Raw genomic sequence first — 17,428 nt, forward strand, 5'->3', positions numbered from 1 at the left:
TGTTTCATGGACGGCCCCATATGCTCCTTTTCACAAATTCTTCCTCCCTTACTTCACCCTCTCTCTATCACCGTTCCCATCTCCTCAATTTCATCTACTTCACTTACACTTCCCCTACTTTCTGTCTACTCATTTCCCCTCACCTCTCTCATTTCCTTCCAATTCCTCTACTTCTCATCTCCTTATTTCCCCTAATTACCCTACCTAACCGGCCCTTATTTTCCCTAATTTTCCACACTTCCTTCGCAAAATTTCTTCTCACTTCCTCTACTTTCTCTCCACTAATTTTTTTCAGCCGTAATTCTCCAGAATGACTGAATATCGCATCTTATTACTTTGGCATATTACAAGTTAGTTAATGCCGTAATACTGGGAGCAGTATAAATCTAAAGAAAATTCGAAGGGTGTAAGTTCTTCTTGTTAAACCTCCTTATTTGGAAATGAATCCTCCTTTAATTTTTCATTTCCAATCTTCTTCACGGAAAAAAATGGATGTTCACACTTAATATCTTGATATTTAGATCAAAAAAGCTTAATTTTTAACTATAGAATATTCATCTAGTGAATTTACTAAATTTTTACCAGGATTCGGAAACTGTATATAAAAATTGCAAAATAGTTTCATCAAATTTCTAAATATTAATAGAAATAAAAGTTATGGTGACCGAAAGAAGTAGCCAGTTATCAGCTGCGCACTTTTTCGCTTCTCAATCGCTTTCGAAGCAGACAAAACTTGGTGGTAGTAGTCACCAGCGGCAATAAATTTCAAAAGGTTGTGTGAAATTAAAACGATGTAGTAAACCCATTTTTTCCGATATTTTCTTTGCAATCAAATAATTACAAGATACTGCGATCATCTACCTGGTAAAATAATTTCCAAAAAGGTACGTCAGGACCCTCTTGGCTAGATAGATTTTATCTGTAATTTTGAATCGTTTCGTTGGTTTATTAATTTTAATATAAATTTGCAGTATATATTTGTCTCAGTAATATAAATTATAGTCAGACTATATAAAAGCTACCTATATCGTCAAAATATATAAGACTATATTATATATTTTTTATATTAAAATAATTGAACCGAAAATTTCTTTAAGCCCTTGAAATTTGTAGTTACAGTAACTGAAAATTACAAAATTTAACCGAATTTCCTGAAACATGTGACTCAAGCCATTTACCGTTGCTGAAATTTATGTTCCTGATTAGGAAAATTTAGAAACAGTTTCTACATAAAGCTTTAGTGACGCATCCTGAAAATTCCTACAGAAATTTCTAATAGTGTAGTTTTTGTGGATATTGAAAGATTATGCAAGAATTCAACGCAGAGCTTTCTTACCTAGAAGGATTTTCCGGATATCAAAATGACTTATTCATTATTTTTCAAGGAATCTGTATATTATCATCAGAGAATATCAGAATTTCTTAACGTCTTTGCAGACTACGTAGAGCTATGAATTAAACATTTTTTTAATTAATTTTTTTATGAAAAATATCTTCTTCTTTCGCTCCGATAGGAATCGAACCACAGCACATCTGACTGCAAGCCGGGTGCTTTCCCATTAAGCCACTAGAGGGATTGAGAGAAGAATCCTTTTTCAGAAATACACGCATTATTATGCCAGGTGTTAAAAGTCAAATTTTTCAAGGAATCTGTATTATCGTCAGAAAATGACAGAATTTCTTAACGCCTTCACAGACTAGACGTAGCTATGAATTACATTTTTTTCTAAAAAATATCTGCTCTATTGAAAAAATGTACAGCGTTATTATTATTATTATTATCATGTAAAAAAATTAATAATCATCATTCTTTGACAAGTTTACATATGGCTCGAGAAATAGGATATAAGCTTCATGAAGTGAACGACAGATGTCGGCAGCTTTTTTCGAAATATAGACTATAAGCCTCAGCAAGTGGCCGACAGAGGTATTGCGTTTTCCTGTACTCAGACAACGACTTTAAGATCTTGATTTTTTTAGCCTCAAATCTCTAAAGTTTTATTTGAATATACAAATATTTGACGCCTAGCACCTGAAAAAGAGAGTAGATGTCACACGTTATCATCTGTTATTATTATCTACATAAAGTTATTCAGAATAAAAACTAAATTACATACATTTAATTTCCTTCCAGGTGCCATCAAAAAGTGTCCCATGGGAATTTCGTTCTATGAGAAAATGTCATCAGGTAACAGTTGGTGTGGAACCAGCTGGTGCTGCAAAATATTGTGTCTTAGTTCGAGAACTTCGAGGGCCAACTGGATTTGCGAGTGAAATGACAATTCCTGATCAATGTGGATTACATCGACGTCGCCGATCAGAATATGCCTACGAAGAATGTGAGGAGAAAGACAGCATCTCTAAAGAAAAGGCTTTACCATTCACTGTCAACAAACTTCAGCCGGGAAAGGCATATCTGGTGCAGATTACTGCTGAGCTCAAAGGACAATACTTATCATATCCAATTCTTGGTGTCAGGACGAAAAGATCCTGTCTCCCTTGAAAAGAATCTAATTGACTGAGTTCATTCTTAATCGTCAATCCAAAATTTTCATTCATTCAGAAAGAATTTCAAATATTCATTCATACATTTTCCCTGACAATTCTTAAGAAGTCATCGAAATTTGAGTTCCATTTAAAACTTTTTTTTTACTTTTTATAAATAATAGTTTTCTTAGAAGGTTTTATCATGTTGATAATTTTATACTGTAATCTTTTAATTTAATATTTCTTGATGTTCATGAAGTTTAAGTATTCTAATTTCTAAGATTAGAAAAACTTGCATTATTATATAACTAACAATTCTTCAATGAATGTTACATTTACAGTTACAACGTGAATTAGGACGGAGAAAAATGCTGAAGTTGAGCGAATCTTTGAACAAAGAAATTTGTGGTTTGTCATCCTAAGGACAATTTTTTAAATCGGCTATAATGGTTTTTGTCCGTTTTTTTAGTTTTTAAAATAAAAAAAAAATCATATGGACCAAACAATAAATATTCCTGCAGGTTACATTTTTTGACAATGTACAGTGAACATATTTTCTTAAGTTAGTTTATTCAACATTAAACAACAAATTTATTTTTTAGGTTTGAACCAAAGAAACATTTTCTTTTGTATTAAAATTAAAAAAAAAAGAATAATGTTAAAGTTAATCTTTTGTGGGTTTTAAAGTAAAATTCACGATTTTCAAACCCTTCAAAAATTTGTCTTGCACAAGCATGTTTTAAATTTTGTTACTATTGTCTATGACATTGTATCTAACGAAAATTCATTATGAAAAATATTCTGAATTTTTAAAGTTTTACATTTTCAAATTTAAAATCTTTTCCTTGACTGCTTTCGAATGCCAAACGTTAAAAGTTTTTTGAAAAATGATTCGATTAATTTTAGTATTTGCACTCCATCTCACTGAATAATATAAAGATTATAGACTGTACTTTCATAATACATGAATGATTTCAACCCTTTTCAAGGCCTTTGAAGCGTGGCTAAATTATTCTCTTCAGTCCCTAGGGAGTAAAAAGTGACCATCACAGCTAATCTTGGCCTTCCTCCCCCCAAAGCAATACGAAATATTTGGATGACCTCATATTATTAGAAATCTTGCCTTTTATTATAAAAGGCGTCTGAAATCATGCATTTGTTATAAAAAATATCGTATGCGCCAAAGTGGAGGGTACTTTTCCCCTGGGCGCATAATATACTATTTTAGAGGCTAGACTTTAAATTTAAGATATTCCAAATTCTAAGACCAATTTTTATATTTTATTACTAAAGGTACTAATTATAACTTAAAAGTTCAAAAGAAGATTTAGATAACCTAGAGTAATAAATTATCATATAATTCTGATCAAAAGTGCACTTGAAAATTTTTTATGAGCCGACGGTATTTCTGTATCGACTTTTCAGGATTTTTATACTCTTTTTCTTGTTCGCATAAATGTATATATGATTGTGTAGGAGTGTATGAATGAAAGTGTATGTGTGTACACAAAAATCACTCACGTTAGATCATGAAACAAGCTTTAAAAATAAATCATTAGTCTCCTCGCTAAAATACTATTTTTCAGTAAAAAAATAAACAAATCGATTTCGTGAAAACACATTATTCTTGTAAGTTCAGTAGTTATGGACAGAACCGGCCAGACATTGGAAAACAAACTTCATTCAATGAGACCTCGTCTAACCAACACTGTTCGTTTCCACTACAAGACGCTATTTATTATATTGAATTTAATTATTTGTATTATATTTTACACTTTTTTAATTGTTTCAACAACTAAATTTTGTGTTGACTGCATTTTAATTATATTTTATATAAGCCAGAATATACAGTAAGCAAGTTACATAACAGTAGAGATAGTTTTGTATAAAAAATTATGTTCCTTTTACCAAATTCTAATATTCTTTTGTAAAATCTTTTTATACCTTCCCTTTCTTTTCATGATTAAATTACTTTATTATTTATAATTTATAATTTATAATTTTATTACTGCCATTGTGAAATATTACTTTAATTTTAAACTTAAGATACTTTTTAGTTTGTAATTTTATTCAATTTCCGAAAGTTTCCAATAAAAATGTATCAATAAACTATATCAGTTGACTCTGTACTAGCAGACCATCTATTTCTGTATTTGCTTCTCGATTCGAAAGATTTTATTATCTGAAGTGAAGGAAATAAAAAAGCGATTAAAAGCATATAAAAGAAGATTCAACTTTATATGATTCCAGTGATGAATTGCATCCCGAAGTGCAAGACTAATTTATTATTTTCCTGTTAATTTTTTAGAAAAGAAAGGGATTTAAACAATAATTCATGAAGTATTAGAATCAACGCTTGTTGTTTTTACACAAGAAACGAGGATTATTTTTCAAGTCAAAATCTGGCCAATAGTGGTCGTTGAAGTGATCGCAAATTTTGCAGTTTTGTGGAGAGTTTCTTTTTCGACAGAAGGAAAAAAATCAATTTTGAAACCATTATATCGGTCTGCTTTATTGTCTTTTGCTCTTTCAGATATTGTTTATGTTCATTAATTCCATTATTATAAACTGTGGCTACTTTGGTTGGATCATTAACTCTTTCTGGAGTAGCAATCGATGGATAATTATAATTAGCTTCATTAAAACATTTTTTAATTGTATAAATTAAGGCAGTTATGCAAAAAATAAGGTTTCTGAGGAAAAACAGTTTTTTTATGATTTAAAGAATTTAATTTTTTTTTAATTTGTAAAAAGCGATTGTAAGAAAAAAATCATTTGCGAAAAACATTGGTCAAATAATTTTGTTGTTGTCAATCTTAAAATTATTTCATGAAAATAATTTTTTTGTTAATTAAAAATGGCATCCTTAGTAATTTATTTTTTCAGACATCTGATTTATGGCACGATCTGAAGGTATCTTTAATTAAAAAATTGTTAATAATGCTTTATAATTTTATTTCTGTTTTTTATGAAGATATGTAGCAATGAAACCAAAACGTCCAAAAATTCGAGGGAAAAATGGGCTTATGTAATTTGCTGTGTTATCTCAATTGGACTCGTCGCTATAGGAGCTTCTCATCCAATTCTTCAAACTTATGAAATTGGTACAATAATTATTTTAAGTGAGGACACTCACACCTACTATGTGTGAGTACCAAAGTGCATTGCTTGTTCTAAAAATTGCGAAATTCTCGAAAAAACGGTTTTAAACCAAATTCATGCACGTTACATGGACCGCGTTGCAAGAGTTGGTTAGATCAGGCGGTAACGCTCCAAATTGTTACCGGAAAGTCCAGTTAATAACCCTAGCTGCAGGAATTTCTTGGAAATTTATTTCCTGATTTTATCAAACAATTAAATTTACAAGAAAGAAAGCCAATTTTTTTTTATGACAGTTATGTTTTCAAGCAAAAATTTTTCTACCGAAAAAGGCAAATTTTCATACAAAAAGACGAATTTACATAAAGCACTTGAATTTTTGAATTAAAAAGATGTCTTTTTAAGAAAATAGTTGAATTTTCAATCAAATAATTTTAAACATATCAAAAATTAATTATCAACGAAGCAGTTTAATTTATGATTAAATAGTTGAGTCTTGAAGAAAAATCGCCAAATTGAAAAAAAATAGTTAAATTTTTTATCAAAAAGCTGAATTTTCAACCAAATCATGGAATTCTTAAACAAAAAAAGATTAAACTTTAATCAAAAGCAGTTGAATTTTCAATCCAAAAAGAAAAAGACGAAAAAAACGGGTAAATTTTCAACAAAATAAATACATGTTTAACAAAAAAGTTAATTTTTAAACAAATAATTATATGTTAAAAAAATAGATGAAGTTTGAACTAAAATTATGAATATTTAACAATAAAAAAAGAATGTTTAATAATTAAGTTTTTATATAATATATATATATATAATAATTATGTTTATTAATTAATAATTTAATAATTAATTTAATTAATTTAATTAATTTAATTAATAATTAATTATTTAAATAATAAATATTAACTTTCAACCCAGGAGATTTCTAGCAAGCAAGTTAAATTTTCAATCAAGGAAGACAAAAATGTCAAGAAAATTTTGGGATTTTCAAACCAAAAAGGAGAATCCTCTAGAAAACAGTTCAATTTTGTAACAAAAAATCAATTTTCAACCAAATGATTGAATTTTCTACATAAGTAATAGAATATTTTACCCAAAAATACGAATTTTCAATTCAAAGAGACGAATTTTCTATCCAAAATGACATCTTCAACAAAATAGTCAATAATAAAATTTTAAACATAATAGTTGAATTCCTGATTATTTCAACCAAGAAAAGAAGAATTTTCAACAAAAAAGTTAAATCCTTACCCAAAACAGATTATTTTTGCAACAGAAAGTGGCATTTCTAAGCAAAAAAGGAGCTTTCTACGAAACAGTTTAATTTTTAACTAAATAATTGAAAAGATTTTTGAGTCGAACAGTCCAATTTCTTAAGAAAATAATATAATTTTTAATCCAAAAAGGCTAATTTTTAATTAACTATTTCAATTTTCAAACAAATCGAAAACTTTTCTATAAATCAGTTTAATTTTTAACAAAAAGTGTAATTTTTAACCCAATCAATTTTCAAATAAAAAGTCTAATTTTACACACAAAAGAAAATTTCAAGCAAATAGTTAAATGTTCACTCACATAGTAGCATTTTTAACTAAAAGAGCCGAATTCTGATTTAATTTTAAATTAAAAATAATAAATATTGCACAAAAAATACTAGTATTTTCTTATTGGGTTGTGTCAATTTAGTTCGTATTTAAGCCGAAAACGATAGAAAGTGGACGTTTCAAGAAAATAAGAGAAAAAGAGGATTTTTTTTAAGGGGGAAGAAAAGGGTAATAGGGGTAATTAAGATGCTTTATACCTATAAAATAAAATCGCTAGTTTTCATTTTTCCATGTATAATGCACCCTTTGCGTAGTTTCCGACGTAAGTTTTGGACGCTCGCTATAAAAATAATAATAACGAAAATATGAATGCTTAACCCGCTAAAAAAATGAGAATTTTTTATTTAAAAAAAAAAAGTTTTCTTGGAGTAAAAGTGTTAAACGTTGAATCCCCAAATTTTTCAACACGAAAAAAATGGTTAAAAATTTATATTTAGGCTTAGCTTACATAAATCTAATAGTTAATTACAATAAACAAAAATTTAAATGAAAAAAAATAGGAAAAAAATTGTTAGCAGAAAAATTCGAGCCGGAACTGTGCAGTTGAAACATTGAAGGGCTACCGCCTGATCCAACCACGCGTTGAAAGACTCTTGCATCGCGGTCCATCTAACTTGTAAATAAACTTGAATAAAAATCAAGTTTCCATTTTAACTTTCGACTGAAAATTAAAGACAAAAAAATTTGCTTTAATAATGTTCTTATTAGAAGCATGTTTTGAAAGTTTTGAGAGCAATTGTAGGTACTTGATATTATAGGCCTTTGAGAGCAGATTGAATTCCATGGAAGTAATATATGCCAAATTTATTGGCAACCTTTCCCAGAACTTTATGAAATGTCTCTGACAATAAATCACTGCTCCCCTTTTTTTAAAACAGGGGGAAATTATGCGTGACATTTAATATCAATAAGGCAGCAGCATATGCGTACACTGGGCTCTTCATTACCATTTTTCTTCCCCTGGCTACAGTTTTTGTACTCTTGCACGTGCTCCTCGCCATAAACATTTCGTAACGTAAATTCTTGATGGGTGAACCTCAAACTTCTACTAATCAGGATTCTATCCCAATTACACCTTCAAAAGGTAATTTTTCATTTTGTATCCATTTAGGGGAAATCTCCCTGCAGTGGATAATGCAACCTACAGCGGATAGTCACTAATTAAGAGCATAAATAAAAAGAAAATAAATTTTTAATATATTTTTTATTAACACATATGGTCTTGTAACTATTGACTAGAATTAGTTAATTGTTTTACATATATTAGTATTTTTAATAAATTATTATCCAATGTAGGTTGCAATGTCCACTGTAAGGAAGTTTCCCCTAATAATAATATATTAAATTGTCCATATAAAAATCAGGGTTGCGAGAAAATTCCAATTTTTAAATTCTCTATCATTTCCCTGGCCAAATTTTTATTTTCAAATTTCAAATTTCAAATTCATTTTATAAAGTTTCAGTGACAACAGTTATACATAACTACATAAAGGGTCATCTGCAAAAACGAAGAAAAGAAATAAATTTTCAATAAAATTTTTTGATTTTCAAGTAATGTGATGAATCTTCGATAAAAGAAATATCTTGACGAAAAATGTAACAGCTGATATTTCCACCTAAAAATATTTAAATTTTTAATCAACTACAGTTTAAATAATCCTCATTAGTCACACTTAGTTATTATTAGTTTTTTTTATTAGTTTAGTCTTATTAGTTTTCGTAAACAAAATTAATTGTTCAAATATATTTTTTTTTAATCGGCAAGGTTATGGTGATCAGAAATCTACAAGGAGCTCTCAGAATTAAATTTTCATGCATGAAAATTTTTTCAGTAAATGAAGAAAAAACATCTCATACGAAATCTTGAATTTTTAAGCCAAAAATACAAATTTCCTGTAAAACAGTTAAGTTTTTAACCCGAAAATATGAATTTTTAATGAAAAATTTTAATTTTCAAACAAAGAAATGAATTTTCTACAAAAAACACGAGTTTTTAATGAAATAGATAAATTTTCAACCAAAAAAAAAAACAAATTTTCAACAAAAAAAACAATAGTTTCATTTTTAGTTAAAGAAATAAATTTTCAACCAAGAAAAATAAATTTTCAAGCAAAGTAATTTCCAAATAAAAAAAATGATTGATCAACCAAAAAATTGAATTTTTAATCAAATCGTTAAATTTTCAACTAGAATAATAAATTTTCTAGCAAAAAAGACAAATTATTTGAAAAAGAAAAGAATTTTGACTTAAAAAGATATATTTTCTACAAAAGTTTAATTTTTTAATTTTCAAAAACAAAAAAAGTTCAAACAAAAAATACGAATTTTTAACTCTAAAGATCAATTTTCTAACAGAAAAAGAAAAATTTTGAAGCGAATTATTTGTACACAAGTTTAAGAACTTCTAAATCTCTTTCCAAATGATTCGAATTTTCCAATTTTTTTTTTCAACTCTGCAAAATAAAAAAACTTTCATAATTTGTTTTAGCTTTATTCTTAAGAATTTTCGAAATTTTTTAAATGCTTTAGAATCTTTTTAAATATTCTCTTAAAACACATTTTATAGAATAAAAAATCTTTTTATATATTTGCAGAAATTTTAAGAACATTTTTTTCATTCCCTTAAAACCTTACAAAACTCTTAGAAGACTTCTAAACTTTTTCTTCAAAATCTTCAACAAATCACAATTTGTCTAAAAATTTAAAAATATTTTTTAGTTAAAAATTATTATGGTATCTTTTCAAAACTTCTGAATGTTTCTTGAGCTTATTCAAATGATTTGAAATGTTTTAAAATATTATCTTTAAATTAATTTTTTCAACTTTAAAATAAATTAAATTTTTTCTTTGGAATCTTGAGAAATAAAATTTGTTATAATAAAATCTTCAAAACTCCTTTAAAAGCTTTACGATTTCATTTCCAAATCTTCAAAAATCGAATTTTAAAAAAAAATTTTTAATCGTTTTAAATATTCAGTTATTTTTTAATATTTTCAAAAGTTCCAAAACCTGAAATTAATATTTTAAAATAAAACCTGATTCATTAAAAATTTTCGCAAGAAGCTTATTGTCGATATCAGTTAAGTTGGTTTCCTCTTACTTGCCCTACGTCCTGAACCTCATTTCCCCTCAGGTCACTTATTCCCCCATGCCTCATTTCCACTCCTTCCATTTCCCCTAATTTCTTCTCTTTTTCCCTCCCCCTTTTCCTTCATTTTCCCCCTTTTTCGCCCTTTCAATTTCCCTCATTTTCCATACTTTCCCTCATTTCCCCTACTTCCCTTACTTTTCCTACTTTCGCTACTTGCACCCTCCCTCCTTTCCCTCCAACCCTACCCCACACTTCCCTCATTTCTCTAAACTCATTTCCCTTTATTTATCCCAATTTACCCTACTACGCCTTCTCTAATTTTCGCTGTTTTTCCCCTCACTTTCTTTTCACTCATTACTCTTAATTCCCCTCTTCCCATACTTCTCCTCTCTTTATTTCAGCTTACTTTCCCTCCTCGGAAAAAAGTGCGACAGACGGACACCAAAACAAAAAACTATCACGGCTTCTGCCCGGGACAAGGCAACCCTAAAAAAACAGAATATAACTTCCTATTCTTTATAGTTGGTAGTATGATAGCGTGAAATATCGTTCTAAGTAGCTTTTAAATGTTAAAGTGGAGATACCTATCAATATCTTTTTTTAAATTTAGCGAAGTTGTTTTTGTTTATTTAAGGCCAAAAATATTCAAGGTATGTGAAAAAAGTAAATCATAAATTTGCAAACTTCATATAGGGCGACTTTTTCACTGATAACGGTAGACTTTTGAATAAAATTAGAGTAAAATTATTTTCATTGACGTCTACTATTATTTTATTAGCGTACTTGTTCCTTTTACGTAAGTCGTTTGTCATTTTTGCAACAACAATAAAATCATTTTCATCCTTTTTAGCATTTAAAGGTCTTGGACGACAGATCAATCGTCGTTTTTAATTCATAAATAACTGCATCATTATTTGTACACCAAATTGATCAGATTTTACACCAAATTGACTATAAAACAGTCAAAATACTCCCTAAAATTGAGAGTATCAAAGAAAAATAAACCGTCCACGTATGTCTGACGGTAGCAAGAAAGTCGAAATCTAAATGGGAGGTCTTGCTCCAAAGTAGATAGAAAGTTCTCCGTTAAACGGTTTATACTAAAGCTGCTCGTTTACAAACAAGTCGGCAGTTCAAAGTCAACTGCAGACTTGTTTAAAGCCTGCGAATAACTGTTCTTAAAGCTCCTGTTCACATCCCCATAGGTTATCTTTCATTTGAAGTTTTACTCAATGGACTACTCTCTAAGTTCTTTGTCCACAATTTGTTATTTTTAGTATCCACTACTGATAATCCAGAGAAAAGGATTTGTTTGGAAAAGCTGCCACCAACAGCGCACGTTCGACGCAAGAAGAGGACCCCGAAAATCATCTTAATCCTTATCATGGCCTTCACAGTTTGCAAACTTCCACTTTGACTCTTTCTTCTGGTTAAATTGAGGAGTTCTGGACAAGAAGGCGACAGGCGCTCGTGAATGAGTAAAAGTATTGTCCAGGATGTGACGTCAGGTATCAAAAGTGAAATTCGAAATTTTAAAAAACCAAAAATATAGTTAGATAGCTTTTGAAAAATGAACCTGGGTCTCCATTTACAGTTTTTCTCTCGGGCTGAAAATTTTCCAGTAAATAAATATAAAGTGACTTTTTTTAAATTGAAAAAACCATGTTTTTCACATTCAACTCGCCGTAAGTAATTCGTTTATAAACTAATTAACAAATTTATTTTTGAGTTTTATTCATGACACTCTGGCGGAGGCTACAGTGTTCAGAAAGGGTCGAAAGTTAATTTCAAATGTTTTTTTTAATCCGAATGAAAAACCAAGTTTTTAGACATTCGCATTAAAAAAGTGAGCGAGGAAGTTTGAACTACGACAAACTTCAAGTGAACGAATTTTCCGCCAATGTATTGGCCAAATTTTTGGAAAATCTCAATTCGATTTGATTTTTACTTCCATAATTACAGCCAGTTTATTACGAGCTCGCGACGCGACACCACAGGATTTTTCAGGGGACGCCACCGAAACGCTAAATAGTGTGAGCGAGTGGACAAAACAAAGGATGGGCTGTAATTATGGAACTAAAAATCAAATTGAATCGAGATTTCCCAAAAAGTTGGCCAATACATTGGCGGAAAATTCGTTCGCTTGAAGTTTATCGTAGCTCAAACTTCCTCGCTCATTTTTTTAATGTGAAAGTCTAAAAACGTGGTTTTTCATTCGGATTAAAAAAAAAACATTAGAAATTAACTTTTGACCCTTTTTGGAAACTGTATCCTGTGCCAGAGTGTCACGAATAAATCTCAAAAAGAAATTTGTTAATTAGTTGATAAACGAATTACTTACGACGAGTTGAATGTGAAAAAACATGGTTTTTTTAATTTAAAAAAAGTCAATTTTTATTTATTGACTTCAAAATTTGCAGCCCGAGAGAAAAACTGTGAATGGAGACTCAGGTTCGTTTTTTAAAAGCTAGCTAACTATATTTTTGGTTTTTTCAAATTTCGAATTTCACTTTTGATACCTGACGTCACAGCCTGGACAATGCTTTTACTCGTTCTCGAGCGCCTGTCGCCTTCTTGTCCAGAACTCCTCAATTGTACGTGAGGCTCGAGGGAAACTTTTGGTAGCATTTGCAGATTTTTTTTACTACATTGTCATTTCTCAATGCTGCTTTCGATCCTTTTTTTTAACATTTTTAAACCAAACATTTTCACTTGTTTCTTCCGTCTGCACTTGGAAAAGATGAAATCTCGAAATAACTTCAATTATCGAGACGAATGAGAATGAAAAAGAAAATTTGACTAAGAGGGGAATCGAAATGAAGGTTTCAAAACTTGATGTTAAATAGGCCTTAGCTCTGACACAGGGCGTAATTTTTAACCGACTTAAAAGTTGAATTTTTTCACAGAGCTACAATATACAAACAAATAAAGTGACAAAATTAGCCATTTTATCTTTGTGAATCTGTATCATAACTCATTGAGCAGAAATAATTCTTATAATATTCAACATAATTACACTCAACTCTCGATATAAGACCAGGCTCAAGCATGCCTTGCCTCGGCCTTGATCCTAAATCGGAGGAATGCAAACGTAAACAGGCAAGATCGCATCAATCATTTCTGTTGGATTTGGACGCATGGCGCAACCTGATGCAACTAACGCGTTAAGAGTGCGACCTTCGAGCTGTTTGTCACGTTTGACTGAGCAAATCCTCTCTGACGGCCCTGCGGCTTCTATCATCACGAAACCACGAAAGCTATCAGTTAGAGGACCGCCATAAACCGAGGGGTCTTATTTTGGAAGTTGAGTGTATTATAAACAATTTTTATAAACAGCGTAATACTAGTATTTTTCTCATAAAAAAAATTATTTGTTTTATGTTAGTCTCGAAGAATTTTCATAAAAGTTATAATTTTATGAAAAATTGGCATATTAATATTTACTATTTTTATAAAAAAATTTTTAATGAATGTGTTTCTCTCATAGATTTTATTTTTGTAATCATACATGATTCACAATTTTCTTCAAAGCCATTTCTATACTTTTTGCTTTATCAGACGTAAATAATATAGATAGTTCATAAAAATTTCATTAAAAAAATGTCCCAACTAGACTTTTTCTCGTAGAAATTTTTTTCATTAATTATTGTTGAAATTATACTTCTTGTGATGATTAATTGACGAAATTAACTTTAATATTGAATAGCTACATTGATTAGCATTTGATGTATCTGGTTTGTATAAATATTTTTTCAGACAAAAACTCTATTATTATCATGTTTATTCCTTGCTACAAGACTTGCCTACAATTGGTTAATTTCGGTGATGATATATAAATAAATAATCAAGTCAGTAAATTAAAATTTTTATCACGTTTCTGCTAACGTGCTTGAAAGCATTAAAGAATAACAGTAAAAAATTATTTTTGACTAACTTGTAAATTTGCGAATTTAGAAAAAATGGTAGGAACTGCTGAAAATATCATTTTTATGATGAAAACGACTTCAACGAAAATTACTTTTTAAGTTTGATCTGCATAAGGGATAAGTTACAAGGACCCAAAATAGGTAACCTGCTAACTGAAAAATTGGGTATAGCTATTTTTTACCGCTAATTATTATTTTTGCGGTTTTTTTCACTGCAAATTCTTCATAATACATCGAATATTACTTTCTGCTGATATTTAGATGTGTAAACATAGTTCTTGAACCATTTATTACTGTTTATAGCAGTTTTCTTTTAGAATAGTTAGAAAGTGGCTGTTTTTCGATTATTTAAACCGTTTACTTAGAACGAGGCAATCAATTAAAGTTAACAAAAATGAGTGTTTAAACAATTTATTATTATTTACAATAATATTATCTTTAAATATTGCTTGACATTTATATTTTTTCCGGAATTTTCAACTTGTTGTTAACTTTTCATCTAAAGTGTGCTAATAGTAACGCAATATGATAAAAAATAATTGTTTCAGCAATTTATTATTGCTTATTACTATCTTCTCTGATATCAATGTCATAAAATAGTGTTTTCAGAAATTTTTAACTCTGATTTGGCTTTTAGTTATAAAAAATACTAAATAAACATCAGGGAGAATCATTTTTACACAATCTCTTTCTAGTTTGTGGATAAATTTTACTGAAAAAGAAGCAGATATTTAAGATATTCTTTGAATTTTCTGGACGGATCATATTAATTATAACTTTTCGTTGATGTAGATATTGAGAGTCTTTTTGTTTAAATTAATATTTTTGAAAAATTAGAAAAAAGTAAACACATTTTATTCAAAAAAAAGGAATACTATGCAAAAAGGTTGTGTATAAAAACCATATTTTAATGATAGAGCCTAGACTGTCCGAAAATCAACAAAAACAATGTACGGGGTTTGGCCAAAATTAATTAATTCTGTCAATTCCATGAATTCTGCGAATTTTGTGAATCTTAAAAATTCCACGAATTCCTCCAATTTCATGAATTCCTCAAATTTCATAAATTCCTTTAATTCCTTGAATTGCATGAATTCCTTAAATTACAAAAATTCTGTGAATTCCATGACATCTGTGAATTTCACCAATTCCATGAATTCCGTGAATTCCACTAATTCCTTAAATTTCATGAATTCCTTTAATTTCTTGAATTGCATGCATTCCTTGAATTTCGTGAATTCTTTGAAAAATGGAGTGTTGAAAGGTGGATTTGAAATATGGTCAGAAGTAGATAGTGAATAGAATGCAGGTAAGGAGTAAGTTTGATTATGAATGGAAAATTAAAGCAGCATCTCGGAGATCACGGTTTCGTATCTCCCAGACTGTTGTGGGTTAGAATGAAAGTAGGAATCAGAAGATTATTCATCAGAGCGTGCTACGCCCCAGTTGATGGTGATCCCAGAGAAGTAAAAGACGCCACCTGGGACAATTTAAATGACACAATAAGTATCTGCGATCATGATGAAAGAATAATTATGCTAGAAGATGCAGGGTCATGAAAATAACAGAAGAAGAGATTTGTGAAGTCCAAAGTGGGTTAATGCCAGGAAGATCAACAAAAAGGCGAATTTTTAGTTGAAGAGAATGTTCGTCCCGAAAAAAGCGATTTTGAAACATGCGGCGATTTTTAAGTTTCTAATATCAAGGGCTTAAATTTAGACTCGATTTTCAGTATTTTTATTTTTAATCATTTTTTTCTCACCATGGTTTTACTTCTGAGTAATAAGGATACCCAATATTAATCCTTGGGTGGTCAGAAATAATTTTTTTGTTTTGTTTCTATTTGATGAACCCCCTCATTTTGTGACACTTGATGAGAAATTAATTTGATAATTTTGTGAGCTTTAAAAAAATTTTAAGTATCCTAAAGCCTTAGAAATTGATCAAATCCTTTAATTTTAAAAATAAACTTAAAAGGTTAAAGGTAATGTAAAATTATATTGTGAACAACACGAAAAGCTTAAGTTTTCATTTTATTAATAAATTCACCATTAAATTTTTCACAACTCATCCCTTAAGACACTATAACGTATTTTGATGTTGTTGAAATTTTATTAAATTTAAACAAAAATTTGAAGCATCCATTATATATCAATATTTTTCTATAAAACTTCGAAATATGATGCCCTTAAAAATCAAAATAATAATTTTATTGGGCAACCCTAATTTACTCTAATTTATTACCTGATCACTTTATTTTAAATATTTAAAAGGCAGTACAATATTTATGAGAAAATTTCTAATTATTTTAAGAAGGTTTGAAAAAGCTTAGGAAACGCTCGTAGAGGTAAAGCGTGTAATTTTAACGTCACTAGAATAGTTTCAAAGATGAAGCAACGACGTTTGGACAGCATAATATTAGGCATATTTTTAGATTATATTTTATCAAGCTAATACATTTTCTGCTAGAAATAAATAATAAATGTTGATTCTGTTTTTACCTAAACTTAGAACAAAATCCCGGAATTATATTTTACATATATTTATATTTAAGGGCTAAGGATGTAATTATTAATTTATAATATTTTAAAGAATTTAATAAAGGAATAATTTGATTTTAAATAAAATAATAGAAATAAATAAAAGTATTGAATATAGAAGAATTGTTATTTTCATTTAATATGCTTCATTACATGGATCACAGCGCAAAAAGAGCTCGAAAAGGTGAAATAAGATAATATTTTCACTTGAAAAGGACAAAATACATAAAATGATTATTCTTCAATGATTTCTGTTATTATTTAATATAAAACTTAAATTTTTAACTAAAAAAGATCAATTTTTAGCCAATTAATTTAATTTTCAACGAAAAAGGATCATTTTCCAACCAAAAATGGAACAGTTACATTTATTGCCAAAAAATATTAACTTTCTTTAACTGCAATAGTTAAAGTTTTAGTTAAAAAATACATTCTCAACCAAAAAAAAAGGATTTTTCAACAAGAAAGTTTAATTTTTAACCAGCAAGACGAATTTTTAACTACAATTATGTACACCCAACAAAAAAATGAATTATTAACAAAGTTATTTTTCAAACAAGTAGTTAAATTTTCAACCAAGAAGATGAATTTTTCACCAAAAAGACAAATTTTTAACAAAATACATGAGTTTTAAACCAAAATAGTTTAATTGTCAACCCAAAAAGGCGAACTTCCAAC

General features: G+C 29.0%; 1 protein-coding gene and 1 pseudogene across 1 annotated transcript in view; both read left to right on the forward strand.

Annotated features, from left to right (window-relative positions):
- Positions 1-4,479, forward strand: part of LOC117179022 (protein NDNF) — a 47,931-nt gene extending 43,452 nt beyond the window's left edge. Inside the window, exon 7 of the mRNA XM_033370646.1 lies at positions 2,135-4,479. Coding sequence (XP_033226537.1) covers positions 2,135-2,503 — 369 coding nt within the window. The 3' untranslated portion in view covers positions 2,504-4,479. The remainder of the gene's footprint in view (positions 1-2,134) is intronic.
- LOC117178497 lies at positions 2,856-15,769 on the forward strand (annotated as a pseudogene).
- Positions 15,770-17,428: the final 1,659 nt, after the last annotated feature.

This window comes from Belonocnema kinseyi, chromosome 8, assembly GCF_010883055.1.
Source record: "Belonocnema kinseyi isolate 2016_QV_RU_SX_M_011 chromosome 8, B_treatae_v1, whole genome shotgun sequence".
NCBI classification, from domain to species: Eukaryota; Metazoa; Arthropoda; class Insecta; order Hymenoptera; family Cynipidae; genus Belonocnema; species Belonocnema kinseyi.